At 40.8% G+C, this 26,992-nt stretch overlaps 1 protein-coding gene across 13 annotated transcripts in view; it reads right to left on the reverse strand.

Moving 5' to 3' along the window:
- The window catches only part of HECTD1 (HECT domain E3 ubiquitin protein ligase 1), a 64,080-nt gene extending 51,051 nt beyond the window's left edge, over window positions 1–13,029 (reverse strand). For all 13 annotated transcript variants that reach the window (XM_075103288.1, XM_075103281.1, XM_075103287.1 and 10 more), the window contains exons 1-2: window positions 12,898–13,029; window positions 10,350–10,630 (exon numbers count right to left, since the gene is read on the reverse strand). In XM_075103288.1, the coding sequence (XP_074959389.1) occupies window positions 10,350–10,489 (140 nt within the window). In that variant the 5' untranslated portion in view covers window positions 10,490–10,630; window positions 12,898–13,029. The remainder of the gene's footprint in view (window positions 1–10,349; window positions 10,631–12,897) is intronic.
- Window positions 13,030–26,992: the final 13,963 nt, after the last annotated feature.

Raw genomic sequence — 26,992 nt, forward strand, 5'->3', positions numbered from 1 at the left:
ACAAACTAGCATTCCAGTAGACAAAGAAGAGTTAGTTACACAGGAACTCTTAAAAGAAGCACACAGATTATGTTCATAAACACGCACATGCAATACAGATAAGTTCAGATTCTTTTTGCCTGCTAAAGTCTACTCGAGCCTTAGCAGTCCCTAAAGTCCCTGCTAGCAAGGGAACAGAAGGTACCAGTTCTGTCATTCACACACAGTCTAGATCAATGATTTCTCCTGTAATAGCAAAGAAGGGTCTACCAGCACATCCCCAGTGCCAGCCATAGTCTTCTCAAACAGGTAGCTAGAATAATTACAGCATAAAATTGTACTGCTGGCATTTTGAAGAACTTCAGTCATTATGCTGTAGGTAACTTTTCTATGAATAACTGTGCTGCAAACAGAAGTACACAGGTCAGCTTTATAGAGATCACCCTCTAATCCCAAAATCTGCACTAAGCTATTACATGGCGCTCTCGTGGTTGAAACTATGAGTATCTGCTCTGCATGTCTCAGGGACAGGAGCATGCATGTGTGAGTAGTGCCAGAGAAAGCACTGGAAGGGTTAGATAGGAACACCAGCACACAATGGGAGATGGGACACAACATTGCCCACAGCCATATAGCAAGTATCCAGGATTTCTAGCAGGATTTCTGTGCACTGGCACTTGACCACTAAGAAAAAGAGGAAGTCTTGCCCTTACTCAGTGGATGGTGCCTATGCCTCAAAATCGTTCAAATGGGCTTTCAAAGTAGTCCTTGAGTTTTCACTTGATCCAATCCTGAGTAAAGGTACCTTGTTACTGAAGTGCATGCAAAGGCAGCATAGGGAAAAGAAATCCACTGCTCACCTGGAAGCAATTCTAGCAACCAGGTCCTGAGAAGAGCACTTTCTGAGGACCAGCCTCAGTCTTTAATGAGGCACCAGGTAAGCAAATACAGTCAACACCAGTAGGAGCCAAAGAGTGAGTCAGACAAGCCATGTTACATACGTGTCACTATTACACCTTAAGTCCAAGGTAAATCCCTACTGGCTTCCTTAGGCAAGCCAAACTAGATCAAAGGGACCTAAAACTGTTCCAAATATTTGCTGTAGAATATTTGGTCCCATCAGTAATACAGGCCCCTAATGCTGTTCTAACTAAGACTATGCTCAGAACTAAAATGTACTTTGACAGGTAGTGAAGCAAACCATTTCAGAAGTGTCTGTACCACAGCAGCTGCACATTGGACTCACCTTTAGAAAACCACCTACATGGTAAAAACAAGGCTTCCAAAACTTCCCAGGACAGCAATGTAAAGGCTGAGGCTGAGGGCAGAACTACGGCACTGGATGAACTGATACGACAGGACAGCAACCGGTGTTCAGTTTTTAGTGCACTTCCATCTAACTGACAGATGACGCTTTTGATTTCTCAGAGAAAAGAACACAAATAAACCTTTGATCACTGCAGGCCCCAACTCCCACCAAGGGGAAAAAAAGCAACGTGCATAATTTCTGAACTTAAAACATCCCAATACCAAAACCAGTTTCACCACGTTGCTTTCATCTAGACCATATATTAATTAAAAGAAGTACTATATCTCAGAAAAAAGAAATTATGACAGAAAAAAAATGTTGCTGTATCCTCAAAGTTGGGGAGTGGGGATTGGAATCACTCTGTTCACAACGACCTAACTGCAGAGGAACAAATAAAAAGACTGTAGTGAGTTTGTTTAAATACAGAAAAATATATCTATTTTTTATGGGTTTTATTCTTTCAAAATAGAAAATAATGGCTAATAAGAGCTAATTAGGTAGCTCCAAAGTTCAGATTTCTATTTACGCACATCTTCTAATGAATATGAACATTCAAGGAAAATATTTTTAGATTTTCATTTCTAAGAAGCTATATTAACATCGCATTAGGCAGTTCCTAAACTACTTTAAAAGACTCCTCTTCAAGAAGAGTGATTAGGGACCGACTTGGTGACTTAATGAGGTTACTCTGTGTTATTCCTTAGTGAAAGACCAACTTCAGTGAGTTAATGAGGTTACTCTGCAACCAACACTACAGCTCTCGCTAATTACTTTAAGTGTCTCAGTTCTGGATGTCCATCCACCCAACTTCATTCCTGTACTTCCAAGATAAGTACTTCTGCTACCTATTGTCTTGCAAGTCTTCCACCCACCACATTTCAAAGATCTTACTGGAAGGCAGGTTTGTAAATAAGTTTTTAAAAGGTCTGAAATAAGTACTATTCCGTACCAATATTTACCCTTTATGTTCTAATCCATTAAGATTAGGGCAGTAGAGCATTCTCTGTTCCTCATACTGACATCAAGAAAAGAATAAACCACATTAAAAAGCACTGATTCTGTACAATTTCTGTTAAAAAAAACAATCATGCTTTCAGTGTTAAAATGAATGTACTGGATTGTAAAGACCATGATACACAAATTCTTCAACATTACATTCTTCCTCTGCAGAAAATTTAATTGATCCAAAAACATTTTCTAAACATCACCATCATATTGATAAGATGTCAAGAAAGGCTAGGGAAATTTATAAGTATAATTATATTACTACAGCATTATAATCAGCATAACTCCATTTGCTGACACACTTCTGAATCTTTCCTTCTCCCTTCCCACCTTGAAGAACGGCAGTATCCATAGGGATGTGAAATTCTTCAATATCTACAGCAGTAAGCTCCTGCCAGTGCTAAGCCCTTAAACTCGAATGAAGTGACTCAGCTGATTTTACAGCTGGCCAGTGTAAAAAGATATCAAGGAAGTAAAAACAGACACTGTAAACTCATTTCTGTAATTACATTTCATATTACAAATGCACTTAAAAGTCCTAGCTAAAACAGCACCAATAATGGTAGCTTAAAGACTACTGTTGTGTTTAAACAACACCCAAAAGAAGGGGAAAAAAGACAACCCCGCTTCACCCCCAAAATAGTTAACACAACTACTGCTAGTACTAGGGTGTGTTACCCAGTTCCAGCCTAACCACTGGATTCAGTGGATGCAGAGCCCCTGGCATGTGACAAAGCCTTTGGCTTCAGGCACTTGGTCCAGCACATGTGACTTGGGGCAGAAAACCAAGCTCAGCTGCCTGTCAGCACTTGTGCTGGATCTGCAATGCATACAATCTGCTGAGACCAGTCAAGGGTGAGAAAATACAGAATTATATGTGCCTACACTATTGAAGAATTATCTAACATACAAGCATTTTAAATAACTGAAAGTTAAAATACTGAATTTAAACCTAATTAGTAACTGGTTTTGAGGAAAAGTATACCAGTTAAATATTTACGACAATGTGTACCACAACTTTAAAGTTTCAAAGAACATACATCCTGCACAACTGATTTGTTCTTAAAGCAATAGTAATTCCAAATTATTTTTGATTCATGATTGCTTTTACTTTCTGTAGTTCTTTCTATGGAAGGAAGTATCAGACCTCAGCCTTTCCCTCATTGTTTCTTTTGCTGAAATACCATTTTGTTTCCACATATGGACCAAAAAGAGCAGCAATCAATACCATCCACAAGAGAACTGCCCGCACAACTCCGTTGCCTACACATATTCTTCTGGGCCCATTTCCAAAACATACTGTATACTGCTTTCTTACAATGCTGTTACAGAACAAATAAAGGCCAGAAAATGTCCGCTTACGTATAAGACTTTAAAGATACCATGCTATATTTTAAAGGTACGAGGAAGAAGCAACTAAAAATTAACTGCTAATTAAGGAACTTTTAACACAATTATAAAGTATTAAACTTTTACAACTCTGAACCTCTACTCTTAACTGCAATCACAGCTTAGGCCAATAAAATAAAGCTAGAGAAGTAACAACTCTATCCTGTATCTATTCCACCAAAAACTCTGCATTATTAGAAATTAAAAGAAATTTAGAATTCAAATTTGACATTTAGAAACACTTTCAAGCTTCCTTTTAGCAAAACAAAGGACAGACAGCTGACCCCTCTTCTGAGAGACCACTATTAGGAGGGAACACAACAGTGTACTCAACTACACATTCAATAAGTATTAGTTGTATAAAACAAAACAAAAGAAAACACACAAGAAGAAACAGCTTCTGCAGGATAGGTGATTTCTAAATAAATTATCATTAGCTTTGCTCTTGAATTTACAAAGGATGTGTTGGGCTGCCTTTTGCATTTTTGGTATCTTACAAAAGATATACCATGCCTCGAGCTACCATACATTCCACGTTTTTTCTTCTGTCTTCAGCATTTTGTAAATATTTTGCAGAAATTTGGTCCACAATAGCTGAATAAATTAAAAAACTTGAAGCTGCAGATATTTCTGCCTATGATTTCCACTAGTAGCAACCTCAATAGTGCAACTCAATAGTGCAAACAGACAATGGTTTGAGTACACATTACATCCGCTAATATTTCAAAATGAAATAAGCAATTAAAATAAAAAGTATGTATTTGTAAACGCCCCTAAATATGCACATCTCCCCACTGGCTTCTGCTGGATTTCCAGGTGCCCTACAAGAAAGGCAACCTAAACAAGAAAACTTCCATGTCCCCATTACCCATCTACTGACCATCTATCCTGTCTATGCGTCATACAGAGCCTCTTTGTAAGAGGCCAATATTTAAAGTAATAAGTAATTTGACTAGCTCAGTCATTCAAGACAGGAAACCCACTATTTGAAATTCCTGTAATACCTATTTTATTGGTCTGATCCAATCTATTAGGCAATAGAATCTTTCAAAAGGTCATTAACTCGCTGCCTTAAAATTCTGCACCCATCTTTTGCGTGGTACTTTTAAGAATCACTTCAATTTATCTCACACACAAAGCCTTGAACAAAGCAAAGGACACCTGATGATACTACTGATACTTCAATGGAAAAAGTGACAGACTAGTAAATAGTGGCAACCATAGCGTGATGAGTTATGCAGCATTGTCTGGACTACTCAGAGGCATGGGCTCATTTAAACAAAATGTGTTTTAACACCCAAATGCCAAGTTACAGATCATAGTCTAGGTAATACATCAAGCCATGCCTAAGAAGTGAGCAATCAGATCCTGGAAAGTAACTCTGAAGATAAACTAAAACCACATTTCCTGGACAGTGTTTTGGAAACATCTAACTACATTTGGGGTGTGTAACCGGTAACAGTTAAGTTAAATGTACTACTATAAACTGCATGGATGAAGCCAACACTGGTAAATAGTTCCAAAGAATTTAGAAATTGAAGAACTGGAGAGGGGGAGGAAGACCAGCAGCTGACAAGATACTTGTGTGCAAGTACATTCACAGTAACAACAGTACTGGCTTTTAATTCAGTTGGAAAAGGTGCGCTGACTTCCTACCACAGAATGCAGAACTCCAGCCCACTCAAATAGAAGAGGAGAAGCAAATTTCAAAGGCAACTAGGCAGCAGATTAAATAGTGAAACAGAGGCTAAAATTAGGTAGGATGCCCTACTGGAAGCATTAACTACAGATTACGCTTGTATTGAACAAGATGCTAAATTCAGTAATAACCACGTAAAATATAGGGGCCTATGACAGGAGATGTCAATTTAGATGACCTAATCTTCCCTTCCGGCATTCGCAACCATTAAGGCTCTCAAAATGACTAGACAAGGCTAATTAATTTCCATCACACCTGTGACAATGAGGCCATAATTCCCATTTCACAAAGAGCAACCAGAAAGACATTAGCACATTAAAACTCTCAACCGTTGCAAAAAACCCAACCACCCAGCAACAAAAAACAGCCTTAAAAACCAGAATATTTCCAGACATTATGCTGCAACAAGATAGCTCCCTGAAAAATATAGCACATGCCCCTACTTCCATCTCAGAAAACCACTCTCAAGATGCTGAAGATCCTAGTATATTGGAGACCACAGAGTGAACGACTCCAGTGCTGGCATTTCACTGCTGTCACATCCTCTGCCTTCATTAAAAGGCAAAAAAAGTTAGTAGGAATCACATGAGTCTTGCCATTGTAAAGCTTATAAAATTTTATTTATTGAGATCTCTGCATTAGCCCAAACTAATAATTCACCAAGAACATATGCTTGGCATGGTTTAAAATAATGAAAACTGTACTCTATTGTTGACAGCAATATTTACCCTCATTTATTCATGGCTCCACTCCAGCACAAAACTGTAATAATAGCCTGACTTTTTTTTTTTCCTTGAAATAACAGAACGAGCAAATCTGTAGGGCACACAACATGAAACCACCTTGATACAGATAGAGCTGCCCTCTCAGCCTGTTAGTTTTATCACAACACACTCACACAGCCAAAGGGGAAGATATGCTTTCTCTTTTTGAACCTTAATAAGGCTTATTTCATCTATTCAGTGTAGAAAATATTTTGTTCAGGTTTTACTTTACTTATCACACTACTGCCTTGTTCTACAGGTTTTCTTTGTAATTGAGGAAAATAATTAAATAAAATCTTCCTTGCTAAATACTTTTACTCTGGCAGATAGAGAAAGAAAATAGCAACACAAAGCCCAGATCTGAGGAGTTCTCATTTTATTTCACCAAAAATAAAGTAAAAAAATCAGACAGGGCAGAAAAGACAAACTGAAACACCTATGTGGAAAGGGCTACTTTAGTAACATGAGATTGTAACTAACAGCCTCTACGTTGTCTTTGAAACTACCTGTAACAATTTAAACACTAAAAATATAATTTCAATTATGTTTATATAAAAGGCATACTTGAAACTCCTGTTAAAGTTGACTTAATCGCACACAGTTTAACTGTGTTAGTGTGACTAACACAATCATGAGTTTAAACTATTTTACTCCAATTCAACTATTTAACAGAACCATTTCTATTCACTCATTAAGTTTCCGCAGTTCAAGCTACTGGCTTTTGCTGCTGGTTACAAGTTAGCCGTTCTTCACGCTAAGTGACTAACATTGTCTGTGAGTCATTATCACCAGAAGATGAATATGCCGCTGATTTTTGTAATGCTAACGTATGAGTAACACTAAAAATAATTTAACCAGATGTAATATGTAAATCTGGGGAGAAGTAAAGAAACGTCAATTATTTGGCATCACTACCTGTTACTAGCTGCATACCCCACAACCTGTTTTGATACTGCTAGACGTGTGCCAGAACACTAGGAAATACAGAACCATATATTTGTGCCTACTTTTCATTTTTCTAATTTGATCTGAAACACGAGTTTCAGTATCTGTTACTTCTGTAGATACAAATTACTAGCTTTAAAATATACCAATACCTTGAGAATATGCTTGCAAAGCAACCCTATTACTTTACTACAATAATGAAATACAACATTCTGAATCCATCATTTCAGTACTTCCTCCCCTACACCTCCCCCAAGTTTGTGATCTTTTGCTAAGTGAGGCTGTGTATAGCCCTTAACCCCTTAAGAAACCAGGCTGGAGACAGTACTGTGCTTTTAGGGAAAATGCGCAGCATTCATCTCAATGTTTTTCATGCGTGTCTGTTTCGTAGCTTTGTCAGTCCTCACCATACACAGCTGTTAATCACCAGAGGTACTTGACTAGAACAATGAGCTTTTTCTTAGCTTATGTCATAAGAGTAGATAATTTCGTATGTAAAAGTGGACTAATACTTAACATTTAAAGTCACTCTAACTGATCCCTGAAAAACATCACATTTCATTCTCCAAGAAATTGACTATTTTAATATTCCAACTTCCATCTTACAGTTGTTTAATTCCACAGATGAAATGTTTTCTTAGTCAACATAATTAATAGCAATAAACAACTCCAAGGTCTTGAAAAACGTCAGCACAGCATACAAAGATTTGGGGACACTCTTCTTGCTTAATAGAAGAAAAAAAAAGTTGTTAAGTCCAGAGGCTGGCTTTCTTACCAACAAAAATATGTCCACATTATAAATCAGGCATACACTGAAAACATTTTCAAAATTAGTTCCTGAAAAATGTGTTTGGCAACTCTTCTGCCACATATTAAATCTCCTATTTAGACAAGCAATAATTCCTTTAAAAACACAGCAACTTTAAAATATTATGAAGGATTATTTTAGTTACACTCTCTCAGCACATGACAGATTTGGCTACTTGAACTGTCATTTAGAAAGATTCAAAAAATACTTTTCCAGACATCATCTATTTATGTACCTCAAAACGCAGGCTGTGATACCACAGACACCCAAGACAATCCACGGAGAATTTCTCCACTGAAGAGTGTATACTTTTCTCGGCTTCTCCCTTACTTCCAGTTACACAGTTCCACCTCCAGTACTCATCAGACACCTCTACAACCTGCTGTAATTCACTGTAACAGGAGAAAACTAGCCACCTTCTTCAGTGGGTTTAAAGAGCAGCTTGCTTTTTAGTGAATTAGAGGAGTCCAGTAAGCCCTGACACTGGCATGAAGCAAGAATATTGTTGGGAGGAATAAAAATGGTGAGCGATAAATGAGAAGTAACAGCTCTCCCTTTTGAAGGCAATGAGCAATTATGTCAGCTCACCAAATACCATGGAACTATATCTTCAGTGTATTCACAGTGGCAATTAAAAGATGCAAGTCTTAACTTTATTGTAAAATCACTTGAACCTGCAGGGAACCTTGGTAACTTTTTCCCCAATTTACACCTTATCGTCCTGTTTGCCTTTGAGGGAAGCTTACAACAGCAAGAGATCAACAACTTAGAAGGCCAGTAAAATTAAATTATACTGAGGCACAAAAAAAATAAAAGCCAAATGGTATTTTAAATGTTTCTTCCTTCAGCCATAAAACCTAATTTTAAAACCACAACACTGCAATAACAGAGCCTTCATTACCTATACTTTAAGAAAAAAAAAAAAGCACTTGGACCATTTAATTTGTTTATGTTGAGATAAAAGTCTGTTCTAAATAAAATGCATAAAACCCACAACTGATTTATATTAAAAGTTGACATTTCATTCCTGATCCTCAAATACCCAGAAGATATCCTTACAAATGCTTATGCTCAAACTTCTACTTCTGTTCTACACTGAATGTACTGAAGCAGGAAGTTCCTGGATTTGTCAGAAAAAAAAAAAAATCACTAACTACCAAATTCTTTCCTGCAGCAGCAAATTAACAAGCCAGTAAATCAGCTTTTCTGAGGCTGAAAACGTAGTGCTCCACCATTATCAGTGCCACGAGGGACAGACAGGGAAGTCGAATGCATCTCCCTACAGTAAGTCTCTTTCAAGCCAAAATTTTGCCTGTAAGCTCATGGAGCCCGAGATCAGGAAATTTCAAATTCTAAAGCCATGTACAAAACTGTGCTCACTGTTACATAACTACTGCAAACCCAACTTTGAGAGATGTATGAATTTTACACTTCCTGTAATAAAAGAAGCCGTGAAAGATGAACAGCTTTTAGGAGCTAAGCCCAAAAACTGTTCTCTTCTTCAAGGCTACAAAACTAAACACTGTAACAAACAGCTACCTTCTTAAATGCTTCTAAACCCAGACTCCTAAGGAGCGGGATGTATCAGAAAGACATTAGCCATGCTCTGAGATGCAAAAGAAAGGAAAGAGAGAGTAATAAAAAAAAAGATGGAAAAGAGGAGAGATGCAAGAGCATAAGAAGTAGAACTAGGGAGACAAACCAATAAAAAACAACAAACCACCAAAAAAACCATAATCTATGTCAGATTTAAAAGTTGTGATTGTTCACACTTTTCCAACCTCCTTCCTATACTACTGGCAGGCCCTGGCAGGAAGCAGGGTAACACATGCACAGCAACACTACCAAGTAACAGAAGTGGTTACGTCGGCATTTTGTGCAGTGAGAAATGTACAAGGAGTAAGGGCAGCAACCCTGCTACAGGAAGCCTACAAACGCAGCTGGGGAAGCACGTGGCATGGACAGCAACATTCCTCCGAGAAGGGGCAAAAGATTTGTGTGAACAGTGGTTAATATTTGTGATTTTTGCCTGGATTTACAGAGCTCAGAAAAAGCTACTACATCTCGAGAAAAGTGTTGCGAGAGTATGGATGCTTGAATATACATAGGTGATCCTTATAGTTTCAATGCAAAAAAACTTTTTCTCTACCATTAAAAACAAAACAAAACCCCAGCACTTCCACACTGCAACTCTAAACACATTTCTTTAAATTAAACAACAGGATCATGTGTCGGAATGGGCACTGCGGATCACCCACAGGACACAACCTTTTTAATCACACAACAGTACTTCACACAACATTAGCTGAAACATTTCATTTCAGTGATCTACACTCAAGTTGAGTCTGTAAAAACATTTTTGAGGCTGAACGTTTCTAGGAATGTTAAATGTTATATCCAGCTACCAAGAGAGGAAAATAACATTCCATAAACGAAAGCCAAACTACTTACGTTTCAAAACAGCGATCCACGTTGTCTGACATCAGAAGTAGCATGCATAGCTGTTCCAGTGCTATTAGCTGCATATCCCTTTCATCTCCCTGCCCCATCTGCAGCCATTCCAGCAATGTGTCTGGGTCCACATCTGCCATGTTGTTTTTTTTAAAAAACAAAAAGCCGCCTCTGCTTAAATTAAAAAGTACCAGAAAAATCCCTTAATTGTCCAAGCCACACTAACTTGAGCACAATCTATGTCTCCTCTTCAGCGAGCCCTAGGCTTTTGCAGTTTTCACCTGGAAAAAAAAAGGGAAAAAAATATAATCATCATCACAATCTTGGCTTTAAACATTTTGGATTTGCTCATCTCTAAAATGCACAGCATACGTTTGGGCTGACATTAAGAAAATTTACACATATTTGACCAGCAATTTTTTTTTTCAAGCTTCATATGTGAGTAAGCAGTAATGAGCTTGTTCTGTTTCACTGGAAATAAATCTCTAGTTCCAGCTGACAATCACGCCAGACTTAGACCTACTCTTATTAACAGGATAACTCAAAATTAAAATTCAGAATAGAACAACTGTGCTTAACCCTTGTGTATATGCTCAAAGCTAATAGAAAAATGGTGCTGTCTTGCCTATCCCCCTTCCTTTCATATCACTGTATTATAAAGCATCCAACTTTCTGAAGTATACTCACTAAAGTATTCAAATATAGAGAAACCTCAAACGTCACATTTTAAGTACAAACCCACAAAAAAGAAAAGATGCACAATTAAAGACTTCAGAATCTTTGCAGTAGTTTATTAGTCCTTCACCTTTTAAAACAGCATTCGAACATACGGAAAATAGGCTTTTAAAGTCAAACGACAAAAAAGACATTTTAAGAATCACTTCCATTTTCAAGAGTTAGGGGTTTGTTGTTTGGGGTTTTTTTTAGAAACAAAAAAATATTTAATTCATAGCTTTTAAAAACCTGCAGTGAATAATTAAAATAGTTCATGTACATATAAGGAAAACAGCATTATTTGTTGGCCCAATGCCATAGTTGTACATGCAAGCTGAAGACCAAGAAAGTCCCTTTAAAATGTTATGAGACACTTTTGACCTATACACTTGCTTTTCACTTTGTTTTACTAACAAATAATCAAATTCACCTCCCATGACTAAGAAGACAGCAAACATGACTGTTTTCATATAAAAACTGAAACAAAGGTTACAAACCTATCTCTCCAAATTAAACATACATGAAAAGAGTTGACTATTTTTTGAATATAGCTTATAAAAAAAGAATTAGTTTACCAAACTCTCATATAAATATGAAATGCTGGACAGTATCCCCACAAATTGGGGGGGGGAGTATCGGTGGGAGAAAGAAGCTCCATATGGACAAAGTCTGCCTAGTTGTTTACTTGCTGCTAATGAGTTAATAGTTAAAAAATAACTCCTCCAAGGGCACATCTACAAAAGGGATTCAGAAATTGGTATTATAGGGAGAAACGCACACTGAATCAGCAGTGCTGTTTCACAATAGCTTTGGACTCAAAGAAGTGACAAAACAAAGTACAACAGATAGAATTTTTTTATAATTTAGGACCATAACGACACTACAGATCACTCATTTACTGCCTGCCACTTATATATTTTTGTTATTGCTGTAGTCTTGCTCTGAGAAATAACTTCAGGTTACCAAATCCATGTTCTGCGCTTTAAACAATGCCTATGGTCCTCCGAGCTGTTTACAGACTGTATTTCCTGTTCCAAGACTAAATAAAGCCACTTCCAGCCAGTACAAGTGGAACTGTATTGTAAGCATAGTACGTCTCCTTAGCGCGACTAAATTATTAACTTCAGCTGAGGGTGGGAAGAAAGGGGGGAAAGAAAGGAAGAAAGGAAGGGTGAAGGCAACAGAAACAGGAAAATTAACAGAGCGAGTGAAAGTGGGGTAAGTTCGATACAGGCACCTGCCATCCTCCCACCCCAAGCGGGCTCTAACCAGACGGAAGCGAAGCGCCGAGCAGAAACGGAGCGGGGCGAGAGGCCTCTCCGCTCCGGGAGGGCCGCACCGCAAGCGGGGCCCGGCCGCGGCCCGGCGCACCCCCGCCGCCGCCCGGGCCTGCCCACACCGAGACACCAGGCGGGCCCCCGAGCCCCCTCCCCACGCCGGGGGCCCGGCCGACACCCCACCCCACATCCCCCCCGGGAAAGGGGGCCCCCGCGCCACCTCGCCGCCCCCGCGCCACCTCGCCGCCCCCGCGCACGGCGGGCCGCCCGTGAGGGGCTCCCCAGCCCCTCCGCCCCGCTCGGCCCCGCCGCCCCCACACCGAGGTTTGCCGGCACCCGCCACCGCCCCCCCGCGGGGCCCCGGCCCGCGGCCAAGCCTCCCGGCCCGCTCCCTCCGGGCCTACCGGCACCGACCCGCCAGGCCCGGGCAGCGCCGCTCGAGTTCCCGGCCAGCCGCAGGCCTGGCAGGGTGACCCGGCCTGGCGGCTCAGGAAAGGCGCCGAATCCCTCAGCGCCGGCAGAGGCGGTCCCTCTGCCCACCCTGCCCCGCTGCTCACCTCGGCCTACCGGAGCCGACCCCCTCCTCAGCGCCGCGGTGGGACAGGGGAAAAGGCGAGGCGTCGGCGGCCCGGGCCCGGCGGCGGGCGGCAGGCAGCGGCGTCCATGGCGCTCAGCCCGACGGGGGAGCAGGCGGGAGGGGGAGGGAGGGGAGTCGCGCCGCCGCGGCGGCCGCGGGGGGAGGAGCCGTAGCCGGCGCCGGCCGAGCGGCCGCCGGGGGCGCTGCAGAGCGGCCCCGCCTCAGGCGGGAGAGCACGGCGCGGCGCGGCACGGCACGGGGCCCCGCTCCCCCCGCGCCGCCCCCCGGGCGTGGCCTACCCGGCCCCGGCGCGGCTCCCCCCGCCCGAGGGGCACCCCGGCCCGCCGCCCCGGCCCGGCCCCGCCAGGGTTCTCCGGGCCGGGCACCGGCCCTGGGAGCGGGGCCGCGGCCCCTTTAGTGGTGGGGAGCGGGGGCCGAGGGCTGTCCCGCCCGTCCCAGCCTCGGCGGGCCCTTCCCCGGCTGCGTGGGGATTTTCTGGCTTTTGCTAAATGCTTACGGGTCATTTTATTTCATTCCATGTTCTGGTTATTTATTGCAACACAGCAGTCTTCGTATTTATAGACGAGGGTTTATACCTTGCAGGGCCCGTTCTTCAAAACCCTCTGATCTCCCTCCTGCACCTCCACCAAAGGCGCGATGGTGAACGCACTTAAACGTCACCGTAATGGCTCTGCCAGAGCAGAGAGGTTTTAACTTGCCGTCATCCTGTAGTCAGTTTGAGATACTGCAACTAAACCGCGTAGCTGGAGACAGGCTTTGCAGCAGAGCAGCCCCCTGCCACGCGTGCTGCAAAATGCTGGGCGGTTACCTTGCAAGGGATTGAAAAAGCAGCAAAGGGAACTGCTGTAAATTTGAAATGAAGGACTAAAAGGACTTGAGAGCCAGCTGCTATAAATTTAAAATGAAGGGCTAAAAGCGAAGGATCTTCAAAATAATTTCCTTCTCTGTAGGATGACATGCGTGCTTCTGAGGAATCTAAGCCCATTAATATAAGTACAGTAAATAAGATTATTGTACATTTGAATGTCACTCCTACCTACCTCATAGACATTTCCTGTAATTAGGAGGCTAAAACTACGCACTGAACAGAAAGGCAATAGCGGCCGTGCTCGCTTAAACCTTGCCAAATGCAGAAATTTTTATTGTTCGGTGTTGTAATAATGCCTCTAGAAAGTGTTACCTTTGTTGCTGTAGTTTTTTTCAGAACACAAGAACAGATGTTCCTTTGTCTCTATTTCTGATTTCTAAGGCAGCTTAGCTTTTCTGTCTTACCCTATTATGTCTCTCTTAACCGCCACTTGTTCTAGCCGTGCCGAGATTTACCTGTATATCCTTTGCCCATGCTTGTCCTTCAGAGGTCAGCAAGACTTCTTATATGCTTAAAGGTAAGGACATGAGGCAGTAGGAAGGCTGAGTCTGCAGTCTTTAAATTTAGAAGCTTGATCTTCTTTCACTCTCACTGGTGCAGAAACAGCAGCAGAATTAGGCCAAGCTTGGGAGAACCACATCTGCGAAGTGACCTCGCTCCTGTTGCGTGATGCTAGAACAGTTTCCTTTGCTTTTTATTGTGAAGAGAGGTTTCGATTAAAGCAACGTTATGAAATTCTTCTGAAGACCAAAGGCAAATGCTGATTTCCAATTGTAAAGACAAAACACTCTGAAATCAAACAAATGTTTCATTCTTTGCATATAGGCTGCACTTTCTGCTTTCAGTATCTTTGGGCAGATACATGGTTATCAATGGAGAAGATGAGGTTATCAAAACATAGACCAATTTAGGAACAAAATAAAAAGTTTAAATATTGTACATGCAAAGAATACAAATCGTGGGTTTTAAATACTATTAAGTAGGAGTACAACACTTTAAAAATCTGGAAATAGCTTTCAGTGTTGCACATCTTTATTTCTAAATGGATAAACATAAATACTTCCATGTCCTGTTGCATTAATTGCCCAATTTGAGATATCTTATTGTGCTGGGTTTGGCTGGGATAGAGTTAAATTTCTTTATAGAATCTGAAATGTAGCCCCACACTAGCTACTCTGAAGAAGATTAACTCTGTCCCAGCCAAAGACAGCACCCCTGTAATATCTTTTTTATATTAAAGTGTATCACATAATGTATTACAGCTTTAGCATGAATCAGGATATTTTTTCATTGGGACACATTTGCAACATTTAAGAGTTTGCTGATGATTTTTGTTCCTCGTTACAAAATTTCTTCTCCCTGGAACAAATCTGAAAAAGAAGAAACGATCTGCTGACTAGATAATCTCTGCTTTATTGATTATATACTTCTTACAATATATATGTTCTTGGTCTGATTAATATCTTTTCCCCTTTATGGGCTGACTGGGCATTCAAATCGTTTTTGGTGGGTGTCAGAGGGTAGTCCACTGAAATGTATCACAGCAAGTGATACCCCTCAAGTTACTGTTTCAGACTCCCTGTGTGTACAGCGCCGATACAGGCAAAGGCTGCCTCTTCTAAAGGACTGCCCTCTAATATTTAAGAAGGAAATCACTAGCAAATAAGAGTACAATTAGCGATAAGAAAGACATAAGAACTGCATCAGCCATTTTTATGGAATTACTTGCTTTCATTTGAATTTTCATACAAACAAAGTTCTGTTCGGTCCCCCAGATTTCCAGCCTGTGGCTGTCATTTGGTTAGTGCTAGGCCTAAGCGTATTGAGAGGGAAGGAGTTCACATGGATTAGTGCCACCAGACGGGGAAGGCAAGGAATCCCACGTGCTGAAGTGACAAGTAATGGCTCTCGACTGTCATAGTTGCTTTAAAGAAAATGGCACCGAGCATTGTGTGAAACTTGCAAAACCAACTACAGTTCCCCATCCTTGCACAATGTATATATTATTAACTCAGTTAGAAAATGACCTAAATTCTAGCACCAGCGGACATGCACTTCATGTCTGACCATGGCCTAATCCCTTAATCACTGCATGTCTCTCTTTCCCCTTTATAAAAAGCAAGATAGTAATGCTGGAGTCAGAAATGTCTTAGTATTTGTGGAACTGTGAGTTGTTGAGGCATGTTACTATATTAAGTCTTAAGTAATACTATAAAAGAGAATTCCTCTTTATGACTACACTTGAGCAGACCACACATGTCTGGGGATGCTTTTGGAAATTAGGTCACATAGGGTCAGCGTAGATTGACCTTTGTAGAGCGTGATATTGACCAGTGTCCAGCATTTTTGCTGCGTGTTCACCTGAAAATGGAAACCTGGCTTTAAAAGAGAAAACATCAGTACAATTATTGGCATAATTCTATGTCAGGGACGCATGAACAGCAGAGAAATATGCCATGGAGGGTAGCAAGGGTCAGGGGTTAGAGGGTTGCAGATGCAGAGAGCTCCTGAGACGTGTCATAAAGGACACCCAACTTGAGATAGCCCTTTGATAAGAAGACATTGCAAGTGTTCCCAAAAGGATTTGATTCTGTTTGAAAAGAAGTAACGTTTGCTAGAATTTTGCAAAATCTTCTCGGGACAGAAAAAAAACCCAAATGTGTTTTCACTTATAGCTCAAAGAAAAATAACATTTATTACTGCTTTTATATTATATCCAGGCTGCTGTTTTCTATATGGTTTTGGTTGATAGGAGAAGGAAAAATCTGCCATGGGTACTGTTGATGCCACAGCGTGACTGTGTGATGATGATGAAAGATTGTAAGCTTCAGATAGGAATGATCAGGCCTTTGTTAGAGGGAATACAAAACTCTGGCCAAAAATCAAACTAAAATACACCTACAATTCAAACAAAAGAGAAATCCCAGATTCCTCTGTATCTTTTTAATTGATACGGAAGCTAGAACCTAGTTTAACTGATGTTTTTGTTAGCTCTGCTGCCCACCTCGGTACACATGCCAAGTTGATGTTTCCAAAAATATTACTCCTCTAGAGTAAATAGATCAGAGGGTGACATAAACAGACCCTGAACACCTCCACAAATTTAATTGAGTAGTTTATGCTAAAGGCCAGTGCTGTGCCCAGCCAAATAAAACCGTTAGGGTATTTATGGATTCTTTATCCTTTTGCTTTAACACTTTTTTCTCTGCCATCCCCACAATAACTAAGTAGAAAACACTGAAAGTTCCTACTCCTCCAGAAACGAAGTATGAATAATTCCGTACACATTTCATTTTCTTGATGAATGTTATACTTTTAAAGTTAATTAATGTTGACTACACATTTCAGAGCAAGGAGGTCAGATATTACAGAAACTTCCTTGCTGTATCAGGCAAGGTTTAGTTTCAGAGAATTTGGCTTATTTAAACTTATTCCCTTCTTAAGTATATTGATAAAAATATTTTCTCCTAAAAACCATATTTTTTCATAAATAAAATGCTGTTGGTAAAAGCTTTTTTTTATTTAAATCCTCCTATGTTATCATGGTCTCTTCTTAGCCAGTTTACTGTCGCACAAGCCCGGGGAGCGCAAACACAGTGTCAGCGTCTCGACTTTCCAAAAGCACATGCCAGCTTTTGCAGCCCTGGCAACCACCGCGCAATGCTGTGCCAGCCGCGCAGCGCGGCGTGTTGGCAATGCGCGGCCTTACGCCATCTGCTGCGGCAGGCGCCGGGTGAGAGGTGGCCTCGCCGGGAGCCCGAGCGTTGCAATGACACGTGCTGATGTGGCGAGCGCGTGACTAACGCTGACGTGATAAATGTGTGAGTGACATGCAGGCGGCTGGTGCTTATGGAGGTACAAGGCTGAGTCACCGCTCTTCTTGGACTCCACCTCAGCAGAGTGTCAACTTCCTGGAAGGTTCTTATCCTCAGAGCTGAGTGAATGAACATGGAGATGTACGGAAGAACATGGTTTTCAGAAAACTGGAAATACTCTGGTTTCTTCTTTCTGAAATTATTGTTCAAGATCATAGACAGTATAGTGCTTGTTTCTAAGTAAACTCACCTAAGTGGGTTTTTTTTGTTTGTTTTGGGGTTTTTTGTTGTTGTTTTTTGGTTCGGGTTTGTTTTTTTTTTAAGTAGAAGTCTACTTTTTTGGTGCTCCAGGCTGGGGAGTGAGAAGTGGGTAAACTTTATATTGCTTATTACTTGATATATCCTTTTACCTCAGTTTACCTTCAGCTATATCACTTACTTGGACATCAAATATAAAGTAACCCATCATCACAGCCTGCCCTCGCTTTTATCCCTTGCACCTTGATTTCCAAAGGGAAAATGAGGCAGAAATTAGGCAACAGTTATCTATTTCAGGCTGCTAGCTGTGGCCTATCTGCCAGTAAGATAGGCAACAGCAATAAATCTTAATCCAAGACAAGTGCAGGGAAGGATCAGTGACCCAGATCATGGTATTTCTTACTGTTTCTAATGGCACAGACCAGGTTATGATTTCCTGAAGCAGAAGAAGATTAATCAAGATTTGGGATTTGTTCCTCCTAGTTTTACTCCCGGGTTGTGGGAGTAAACCACATGTAATCCTACCAAGCATCTTACATGGCTCCCAAAATTTCAGTCAAGTATTATAAATGAAATTCAATGATCTGTGCTGTTGAGGAGACTTACAATAAGAAGAAGGTGTCATAATAATCAAATGATTCTTTCATATTCTGGGATTAAAAAACCCCAGCTACTTAGAGTTTTATTGGAAAGAATATAATTTTTACAGACTTAAAAGCTTACTAATGCCTTTTACTGTTCTTGTAATGAAATTATGCCCTATTCACCACTGTTGAATGTCTCGACATGCAAAAAGAAGAAAAAGTCTCAAGCTCCTAAAACCTGAATTTCTGGATTAGTTGCTAACTGGAAAGAACTACATCCTTCATTCAAACCAGGAAAAATCAACAGAATATTATGGTCAAGCATGGCAAAGTTCAATGCTAGCACTATCCTGGGGCACATGAGACAGACAACAAAAAATTGTATCATTTACTGATTAAACAGGAAAACTTTCTTGCCCCACTGGCGGCTCTTAGGGAAAATGGGAAAGTACTGTACTTCACTAATGGTTTGTTCATTCAGAAAGACAATCTGTGCATTCTGCAAGGTTAATTAAGCCTTGGATTTTTTGGTTTGTAGGAAAGGTGCCATTCAAACAACTTAAATCCTTGTCAGAAGTGATGAAATGACTTTGATTAGAATTGTAGTAGTGCAATGAAACCAGGTTTCTGCAGATCCTCAAGTCTATATTCCTGCAAGGAAAGAATACGCATTCCTTAAGGAATATATTACAGGTAGTAAAATGTGTACCTGATTTTCTCTTAATCAGTTTTTATTGATAAATGAAGATCACGCTGTGCATGTATTGGGATTTGACCGTCACTGTAACCTTTGGACTTATTCCCAGGCTACAAACTCTATTAAGTAGAACTGCCTGAAAATGGGAAAATGATTTTGCAAAGGGAGACGAAGGACTTTTAATTTCAACAGGGTTGTTTTTCATTCTTTGCCTGTGGCTAGTGAATGCAGTAAATTATGCTGGCGGTGTGTGTGTGTGTCCTGCTCTTTTCTTAGTTCTCTTTTTGCTACCCTACTTTTTTTGAACTTCCTTAATAGAAGTATTTTAAAAAAAGAGCAAAAATAACCCCCAAAGCTCAAAGCCCTGAAATTCATTCTGTTATGTTGAACTTAAGGAAAAGGATGAGAAACACAGTCCTTTCCAGGACATTAAAAACAAATCAATACACTCCTGTTTAGAAAATATCTTGGAAGCAGAGCATTTTGAATGTGAAACTCATATGTCTCAAATGTACTTATAATAAGCTGTATTGGATTAAAGAGCACCTCTGGCAGAAGAAGAAAAGTGGATGTACAGTGATGAAGGCTCAAAACATTACCCTTGCTCAATACATATTAAACGGTGACCCAGGCCAATTAAAGAAAATCACAGAATCACAGAATGGTAGGGGTTGGAAGGGACCTCTGGAGATCATCTCATCCAACCCCCCCTGCTTGAGCAGGCACCCCCAGAGCAGGGGGCACAGGAACATGTCCAGGCGGGTTTTGAATGTCTCCAGGGAAGGGACCCCACAGCCTCTCTGGGCAGCCTCTGCCCCTGCTCTGGCACCTGCACAGGAAAGAAGTGTTCTTTCTCATATTGAGGTGGAACTTCCTGTGCTCCAGCTTGTGCCCGTTGCCCCTTGTCCTGTCGTTGGGCACCACTGAAAAGAGACTGGCCCCATCCTCTTGACACCCACCCTTTAGATATTTATAGGTATTGATGAGATCCCCCCTCAGTCTTCTCTTCTCCAGGCTGAACAAACCCAGGTGTCTCAGCTTTTCCTCATACGGGAGATGCTCCAGCCCCTGATCATCTTTTTGATCTGCTAGTAGAGAGCTTTGTGGCAGAGCTGCATGTTTGTAGGAGAATAAGTGGCCATGGGAGTATATTGGTATAAATACAAAATCATTTGCCTAAGAGCTTTCAGTTAACTATCCAACACAAACATAAGGAAAATTATAATTATGCTTACTTCTCAAGGCATATAATGCAGGGCTATTAACCTATTTTTGAAAAGTTTCATCACCTATGTTTTAACTCCATAGGAGTTCAGCGATCCTCGTGATGAGTGTGAGAGTAGCACAGGATAAATGATTCATACTCATTTTTCTTGTTGTACCCTACATTTTACTGTTTGGACACCCATTGACTTATGCTGGTAAGATGGGGTTTCCATGAACAGCTCATGGATTACTCCAACTACTGCACAGAATTTTGTATTTCAATTCTTGTGCACTTGGTATCAATTTCTTAAAAAACAAGGCTAGCTGTAAAGTAGTTACGATCTAATTCCAGCCCAAATTGCTGCAGTTAAGCTTCTAATATTGGTGTCCTGATTGCACTGACTCTTAGCTATATATGGTATGACACCAGCATTATTTTGTTATACAAGCATATCGTACATGCTTTTACTATCGGTTCTGTGTTATAGAGTTTTATTTTTATACTGTAAAACATTAGCTCATCGGGGTTTTTGCTGTCTGTATAAATTTCTGTGTAAACACTGATCTCAGTGGACACTAGGTAACTTATTAAAATGACTAAGTATTGTGTGTCTGAGCCTGCATCAAAGCAAGAATGTACTCTACCCAGTTTTTTTCATACAGTGCCAGCCTTAAAATCAGCAGGCCAAATTATCTTTGTAAAGAAATGCCGTTCTACTGAAGTCAATAAGGCCTCTCCAGTTTGGGCCAGCAGGCAATTTGGCTCAAATACTAGCACCTATTGTAAGAGTTTAGGTAAACTGAGTCTCCAGAAATATAAAGTTTTGTACAAGATTCTTAGCTGGCTTGGCATTTTAAGGTGAGACCCAGACACTGAAGCACTTGAATTAGACATTTGGATTCCAGTCTATCTCCAGGAAAAGATTAATCCAGTGGAGTCTGTGTCATAAGATAGCTCTTGAACGAAGAATAGTTCCCTTCTGTAGAATTAAGTTCAACAGATCCAGTGGCAGATCTCATCTGTTCATTTAAAGAGCAGCAAGTTGCAGATTTAAAGAGTACAAGGAGCTGATGGTGCACTTGTAGGCTTTCTGCTTGTCTTTCAGTGAGAAGCAGTGTTCAGATTGCCTCTTGCAAGCTAATTTTTAGGGAGCATCAGAGTTATTCTGATAGAGAAACGTTACCTGCTTACAATGTGTTCCTGTAGTAAGAGGTGTGTTGCCCTAATGATGTCAGCAGTTATTTTTGGTAGAAATACTTGTGTATGTCATTTTTGCATTTAATGTACAATTATGTTTGTATATAATTACAGCTCTTTGACTACAACAATTAGTCTATGTCCCAGTCCCTGCTCTGACCCTGAGGAGAGAAGGAATAGCCTGGGGCTGCTGAACATTATGCTAGCAATTCCCAAGTATTTCATAGTGGAGGATCAGTGTCATTGGTAGGAATTTTTAATATTGAAATATTGCAAGGTCCCAACTGAAATTCAGGCCTCACTGTACGTGTGTGATAAAAGACATCTCCAGCCCAGAGTTTGCAGTAAACAGAAAATTCAAAGTCTACAAAGCAGGTCAGAGAGTAACATAGTCCATACTGGTAAGCTGCATAGTAGTTTAGCTCTGAAGTCCCATACCCCCACTTCTAAATGTTAGTGGTCTCCCAACTATATCAAGCTAACTCTTCCTTGTGCAAAGAAAGCCAAGAGGAAACCAGAAGCTGTTCTGCATCTGCACTCCATATGGATCACAGCTGCAAGCTAGCCTGCATCTCCTGGCCCGGGGTGACCCACCGAGACAAGGAAGATTCACCCAGAGGGAAGGATTCTGTGCCGGTGCCAGAAAAAAAAAAGGAGCACTGCTAGAAGGGAGCTGGCCTTCCCAGCATCACACCAGCTCAGAGCTTCTTTCCCTGTTGGGAAACTTAGATAACAAATCAAAGGCAGAATCCAGTCCTGTCTCACAGGCAGGGCTGGTACCTCTGCCTGGTAAGATTGCTCAACATTTAGCATTACAAATAATTTGATGGGAAAGGAATAAGCAATGTTTTGGGAAAAACAACCAATTACTGGCCACAGAAGTTTTACGCAAATATACTTGCAAGTTATCTCAAGCAAATAATCTCAGGAAGTAGGCTTAAGACAAACATTTAGAGGTAAGTTGTGTCCTCCATCACAGTATTGTACCCCGCTGATGTATGAAATTCACGATGAAATCAGTAGGTGTTTGTGCATGTAACTGTGGGCAGAAGTTAGCCCAAAAGCACGCTTGAAAGTCAGAGGCTTCCTCCCATGGTAAGAAAGCTGAGACTTCTGTGTTCAGGGTCAGGCACCCCATGTATGCTTCAGCAAGAACTATGCTGTAGCAACAGGATATCCTGTTTTAAATAATAAATATAAAGAAAGACTTCAAGATTGTAGCCCCATCTGCTTTTCTTCTTTACCTTGATTAACAATTATGGTAGGAAACAGGATCCTGGGGCTGATACACTGATGTCTCCTAAAACGGTTAGAAGATGTAGGCATCAAAACATTCTTAGCTGTAAAGTGATACACAACTTTGTCTGTCCTATAAGCTAAATGTCTGACTCGTTACTGTCTTCCAGCATTAACCCACACCTATCATAGGATGATTTGCTCTGACGCAGCAGTTTTAGACAGCCCACATGGCTGGCTTCCGGTGTGCAGCAGGATTTGGAATATAAAGAGACTTTGTGTAGTTATCAACTCCAATCTGTAAAACACCTGACTGTTTATAGGGACATTCCAAAGCAAGAGAACGTGAAAACACCATCACCATCTTATCAATACTTATAAATATCTAAAGGGTGGGTGTCAGGACGATGGGACTAGGCTCTTTTCAGTGGTGCCCAATGACAGGACAAGGGGCAATGGGCACAAGTTGGAACACAGGAAGTTCCACCTCAATATGAGAAAGAACAACTTCCCTGTGCGGGTGCCAGAGCAGGGGCACAGGCTGCCCAGAGAGGCTGTGGGGTCCCTTCCCTGGAGATGTTCAAACCCCGCCTGGACACGTTCCTGTGCCCCCTGCTCTGGGTGTGCCTGCTCAAGCAGGGGGGTTGGACAAGATGATCTCCAGAGGTCCCTTCCAACCCCTACCACTCTGTGATTCTGTGATTACCTCACATCTGTGTTCATTGCTTTTAATGAAAAGGTAGCTCATTAGCATTGTACCTTACACATTTATCTTAAAAAAAAAAAAAAGGCACCCTAGGTTAGTGTGTCATTAATATGGCTGAATTCTATATAAGGTGGTGCTGACTTTGTGTTAACTGCAGGTTTGTTTCATTCCCCACCCCTCTTTTGTATGAAATTTAAGCAACTTTTTTGCAACTGGGAGAAGCCGGCACAGCACTGGTGCATACAGACACTTCCTGGCTTAGCTCTGTTAGAGTAAGCACAAATCACAGATGAGGCCTAAAGGCAAACCTAATAATGAATATTAAAAGCAGACCTATCAGTATGAGTTGTGACTTATAAAGGCATAGAATAGCAGACTATAAAATAATGTAAAACTTATATATCTTGGACTACTGATCTTGATATAAGTAGTTGCATTAGAAAAGGGCATCAAGGATTCTATCCGATGGCCTTAGACATAGTTACAGAAAAGACTGGCAAGTGAGATGAAATATTTGTATTAATTTTATTAGTAGAAATTATGTAAACAAAAATTATACCTTCAGTATCACTTCACAGTGATGTTGCTGGGTTTCCTTTCAGGCAACCCATTGGTAGAGCTATTTGGCGCAGTCACTCTAAGACCAATCCTGACCGATAAAATGCCTTTTTTCCTCAGGCCCTTTCACGTCATATGTGGAGCATTTCTGGCACGGGAGCAACGCCTACCCCACCACTCCCATGAAAGAGCTTCCCATTCTCTTAGCACATACTGTACCACTAACACCAGCTCTCTCTCTGGTGCAGAGTTTTCACAGGAGTTTAAAAGGTTTTTAAGGAAGCACAGTTTGGTCCCTGCAGTGCCTTAAATAGTTCTTCTCCAAAATTATAACTTACAGGGAGAAAATACTTTGTTGGGTTTTCCATCCTCCAAACAAACCTCCATCCTCCAAATGACAGACATATCCTACGTGTAAAGTTCTTTTACTAAGATCAAGGAGAACTGATAGGAGGAAGCCAGGAGAACCACAGTGCCCAGCCCATCTCACAGGCACACCTACGTACCAGGTTTCCTCTGCCACCAAACCCACAAGCTTCAGCTTCCCCTCCTCTCCCAGCAGGATAATTGCTCAGTGGGTCCGTACAGTACCTTCGGGCCTGGGGTGGGGATAGCAATGCAGCCTGCGTCTACCTGATAGGCCACTGCAAACACTTCTCCAAAAAAACTAAACCACTTAAATAACAATGATATAACATTTCCGAAAATTAGCCCTCTTTTTTTTTTCCTTCCCAGAAATGATGCCATATCTAAATCTGATTTGAAGTAAGTTCAAAACTTTTTTCCTCCTTTTCTCCCATTTTCACTCCGGACTAAGGTTTACATGCAAAGTAACTTAAAAGTCCATGAAATCCCGGTATTTCAAATCAAAGTTTGGCTACCAGAATGTTTGGATTTTATTTAACTTGTGCTTAAGTGTTGCTCAGGCTGTTGCTTTCAGCTTTCAGACCCATTGGATCAGAATGCTCTTTGTAGGGTAACCTTATACTCAACCTCATGGCAAAGTTCAGATTAGACCAGAAGATGTCTGAAGAGGGCAATAAGTGGTGGACCTATATGAAAAAAAAATTGATAACTCATTTTTGTCTGTTTCAATACTTAAGTTCCACAAACTTCAGCTTGAAAACCAAAGAATATCAGTGACTGATCAGATATGACAAACACTTGAGAAAAGGTAAAAAGATTAAGTTAATCTCATTACCATCCTTTCACCAAAGTACCCCATCTGTCTTTTTGATTCTTATCTATTTTGAACAAGAAGTGGAGTAGTGTGATCGTAGACCAGAAACAACCCAGGGAAAAAAAACTTACCTACACTTAGCTTATGTAAACACTTCACCATTTAGTGAGAGCCAAATTTCACAATTTGACAAGTAATGTTGCCAAATTGTTATTAAAATATTGGAGGTTTTAGTGATGATTTTGTTTTCAAAATATTGTCTTCCTTGTTACAATGTTAATTGCTAAGAATTTATTTGCCAGTTCTAGTGATCTAGTTAGTAGAATCAGTACTCAGAAGCAGAATTCAGTCAACAGCGACTGAATTGTAGTTCAGCTGAGAAAAAGAATAATCTTGGATTTATAAATGGGAAAAGTTTAAAAGCTCAACCACTTCATAATCATCATTCTGCAGTGGAACAACTCTGTGAATGGACTCAGAGGCTTTGATTTCTAGAAAGCGTTTGCTACCAAACAACTGTTAGGCCTTCTTAACCAGATAACCTCTGCAACAGTACCTTATTTGCAGGATAGTAGTCCATGTGGCCTCAAATTGTCTCTGAAGGTCGATAAAGCTGGCACTTTGTGAATAATTAGAGCCTCTCAAGTGGGGTTGGGACGGCGGGGACAAACAAGGGCACGGCAATATTCAGTCTTCACAGAATGTTTTCCCTGGCACCTCCACGATTTGTTTCCATTTCCCCTCTCTCCCAAAAAGGGTGACAAGCACATTTATTTGTGCTTTTGAGAATCAGATCCCTTCTTAGGCCCTGCTTTGTGTAGACTGGGTTATCAGCAGCTTCCATTTGGTCAGAACTGGGGAGTAAGAACAAGCTATAATTAAAGGCTGAAGGTAGTTACCCTCTCTTCCCTGCCCTGAAGGAACTGAGCTGTTACCAGCAATTACAGGCAGTTGGCAGTTCCCTGGGATCACAACAACCCGGAACCAGCAAGAACAGGCTGGTCCCATCTACCTGCCCTAGAAAACTTCCTCTGCCACTGAACAGTGACAAACACTTCCCACTTCTCTCAGCGTTCCTTCTGGCCTCTGAACACTCTCCATTTCTTCATTTCCAAAGACTACCCACTGGTTTAGGTCAAAATCCTAATCTAAGAACAGTGGTGAAATTTTTGCAGTTCACTTGCAATTACTTATAAGTAATTTCAAAATCTTTTACTGAAAGCATAAAACATCTATAGGCGCAGGTCTTGTAACCAGTACTGAAAAGGCAATGGAAACTAGAGCGGGTGTCTGCTGTTGCAGTTGATGAGTAACGTCATTGCAAACTTGTCTTCCTACTTTGCATATTATTTAATAATTTTCTTTTTTGTGTGTGGAACAAACAGTGCTTGCTGATGAAGTTTCTGTCACTGCGGTGACTCTTTCAATGGTTTACTTAGACTGAATAGAATGTGATCCAGCTGCTTTGCATATTTTGCTAACAGGTATAGATTCACAGTATTTCATGCAAGAAACTTTGCATTATTTTTTATAGTAATGTCATTAACTTGTCTCATCCTGTGCTGCTAGTACAAAGTGTTTTGCTTTGATTTACATGGATGATTTGCAGTCTCTTTTTTTTTCCTGATGATAAATAATGGGCAGTACAAAACAGAACAAGCAAAGCTAAGGTATCATAAAATGTGAACTTTACAGATCAGAGTAGTTTCATTTGTAAAATATTTTATAGGATTCCAGTCAACTATTAA

Source organism: Phalacrocorax aristotelis, chromosome 9 (genome assembly GCF_949628215.1).
Source record: "Phalacrocorax aristotelis chromosome 9, bGulAri2.1, whole genome shotgun sequence".
In the NCBI taxonomy this organism is placed as follows: domain Eukaryota; kingdom Metazoa; phylum Chordata; class Aves; order Suliformes; family Phalacrocoracidae; genus Phalacrocorax; species Phalacrocorax aristotelis.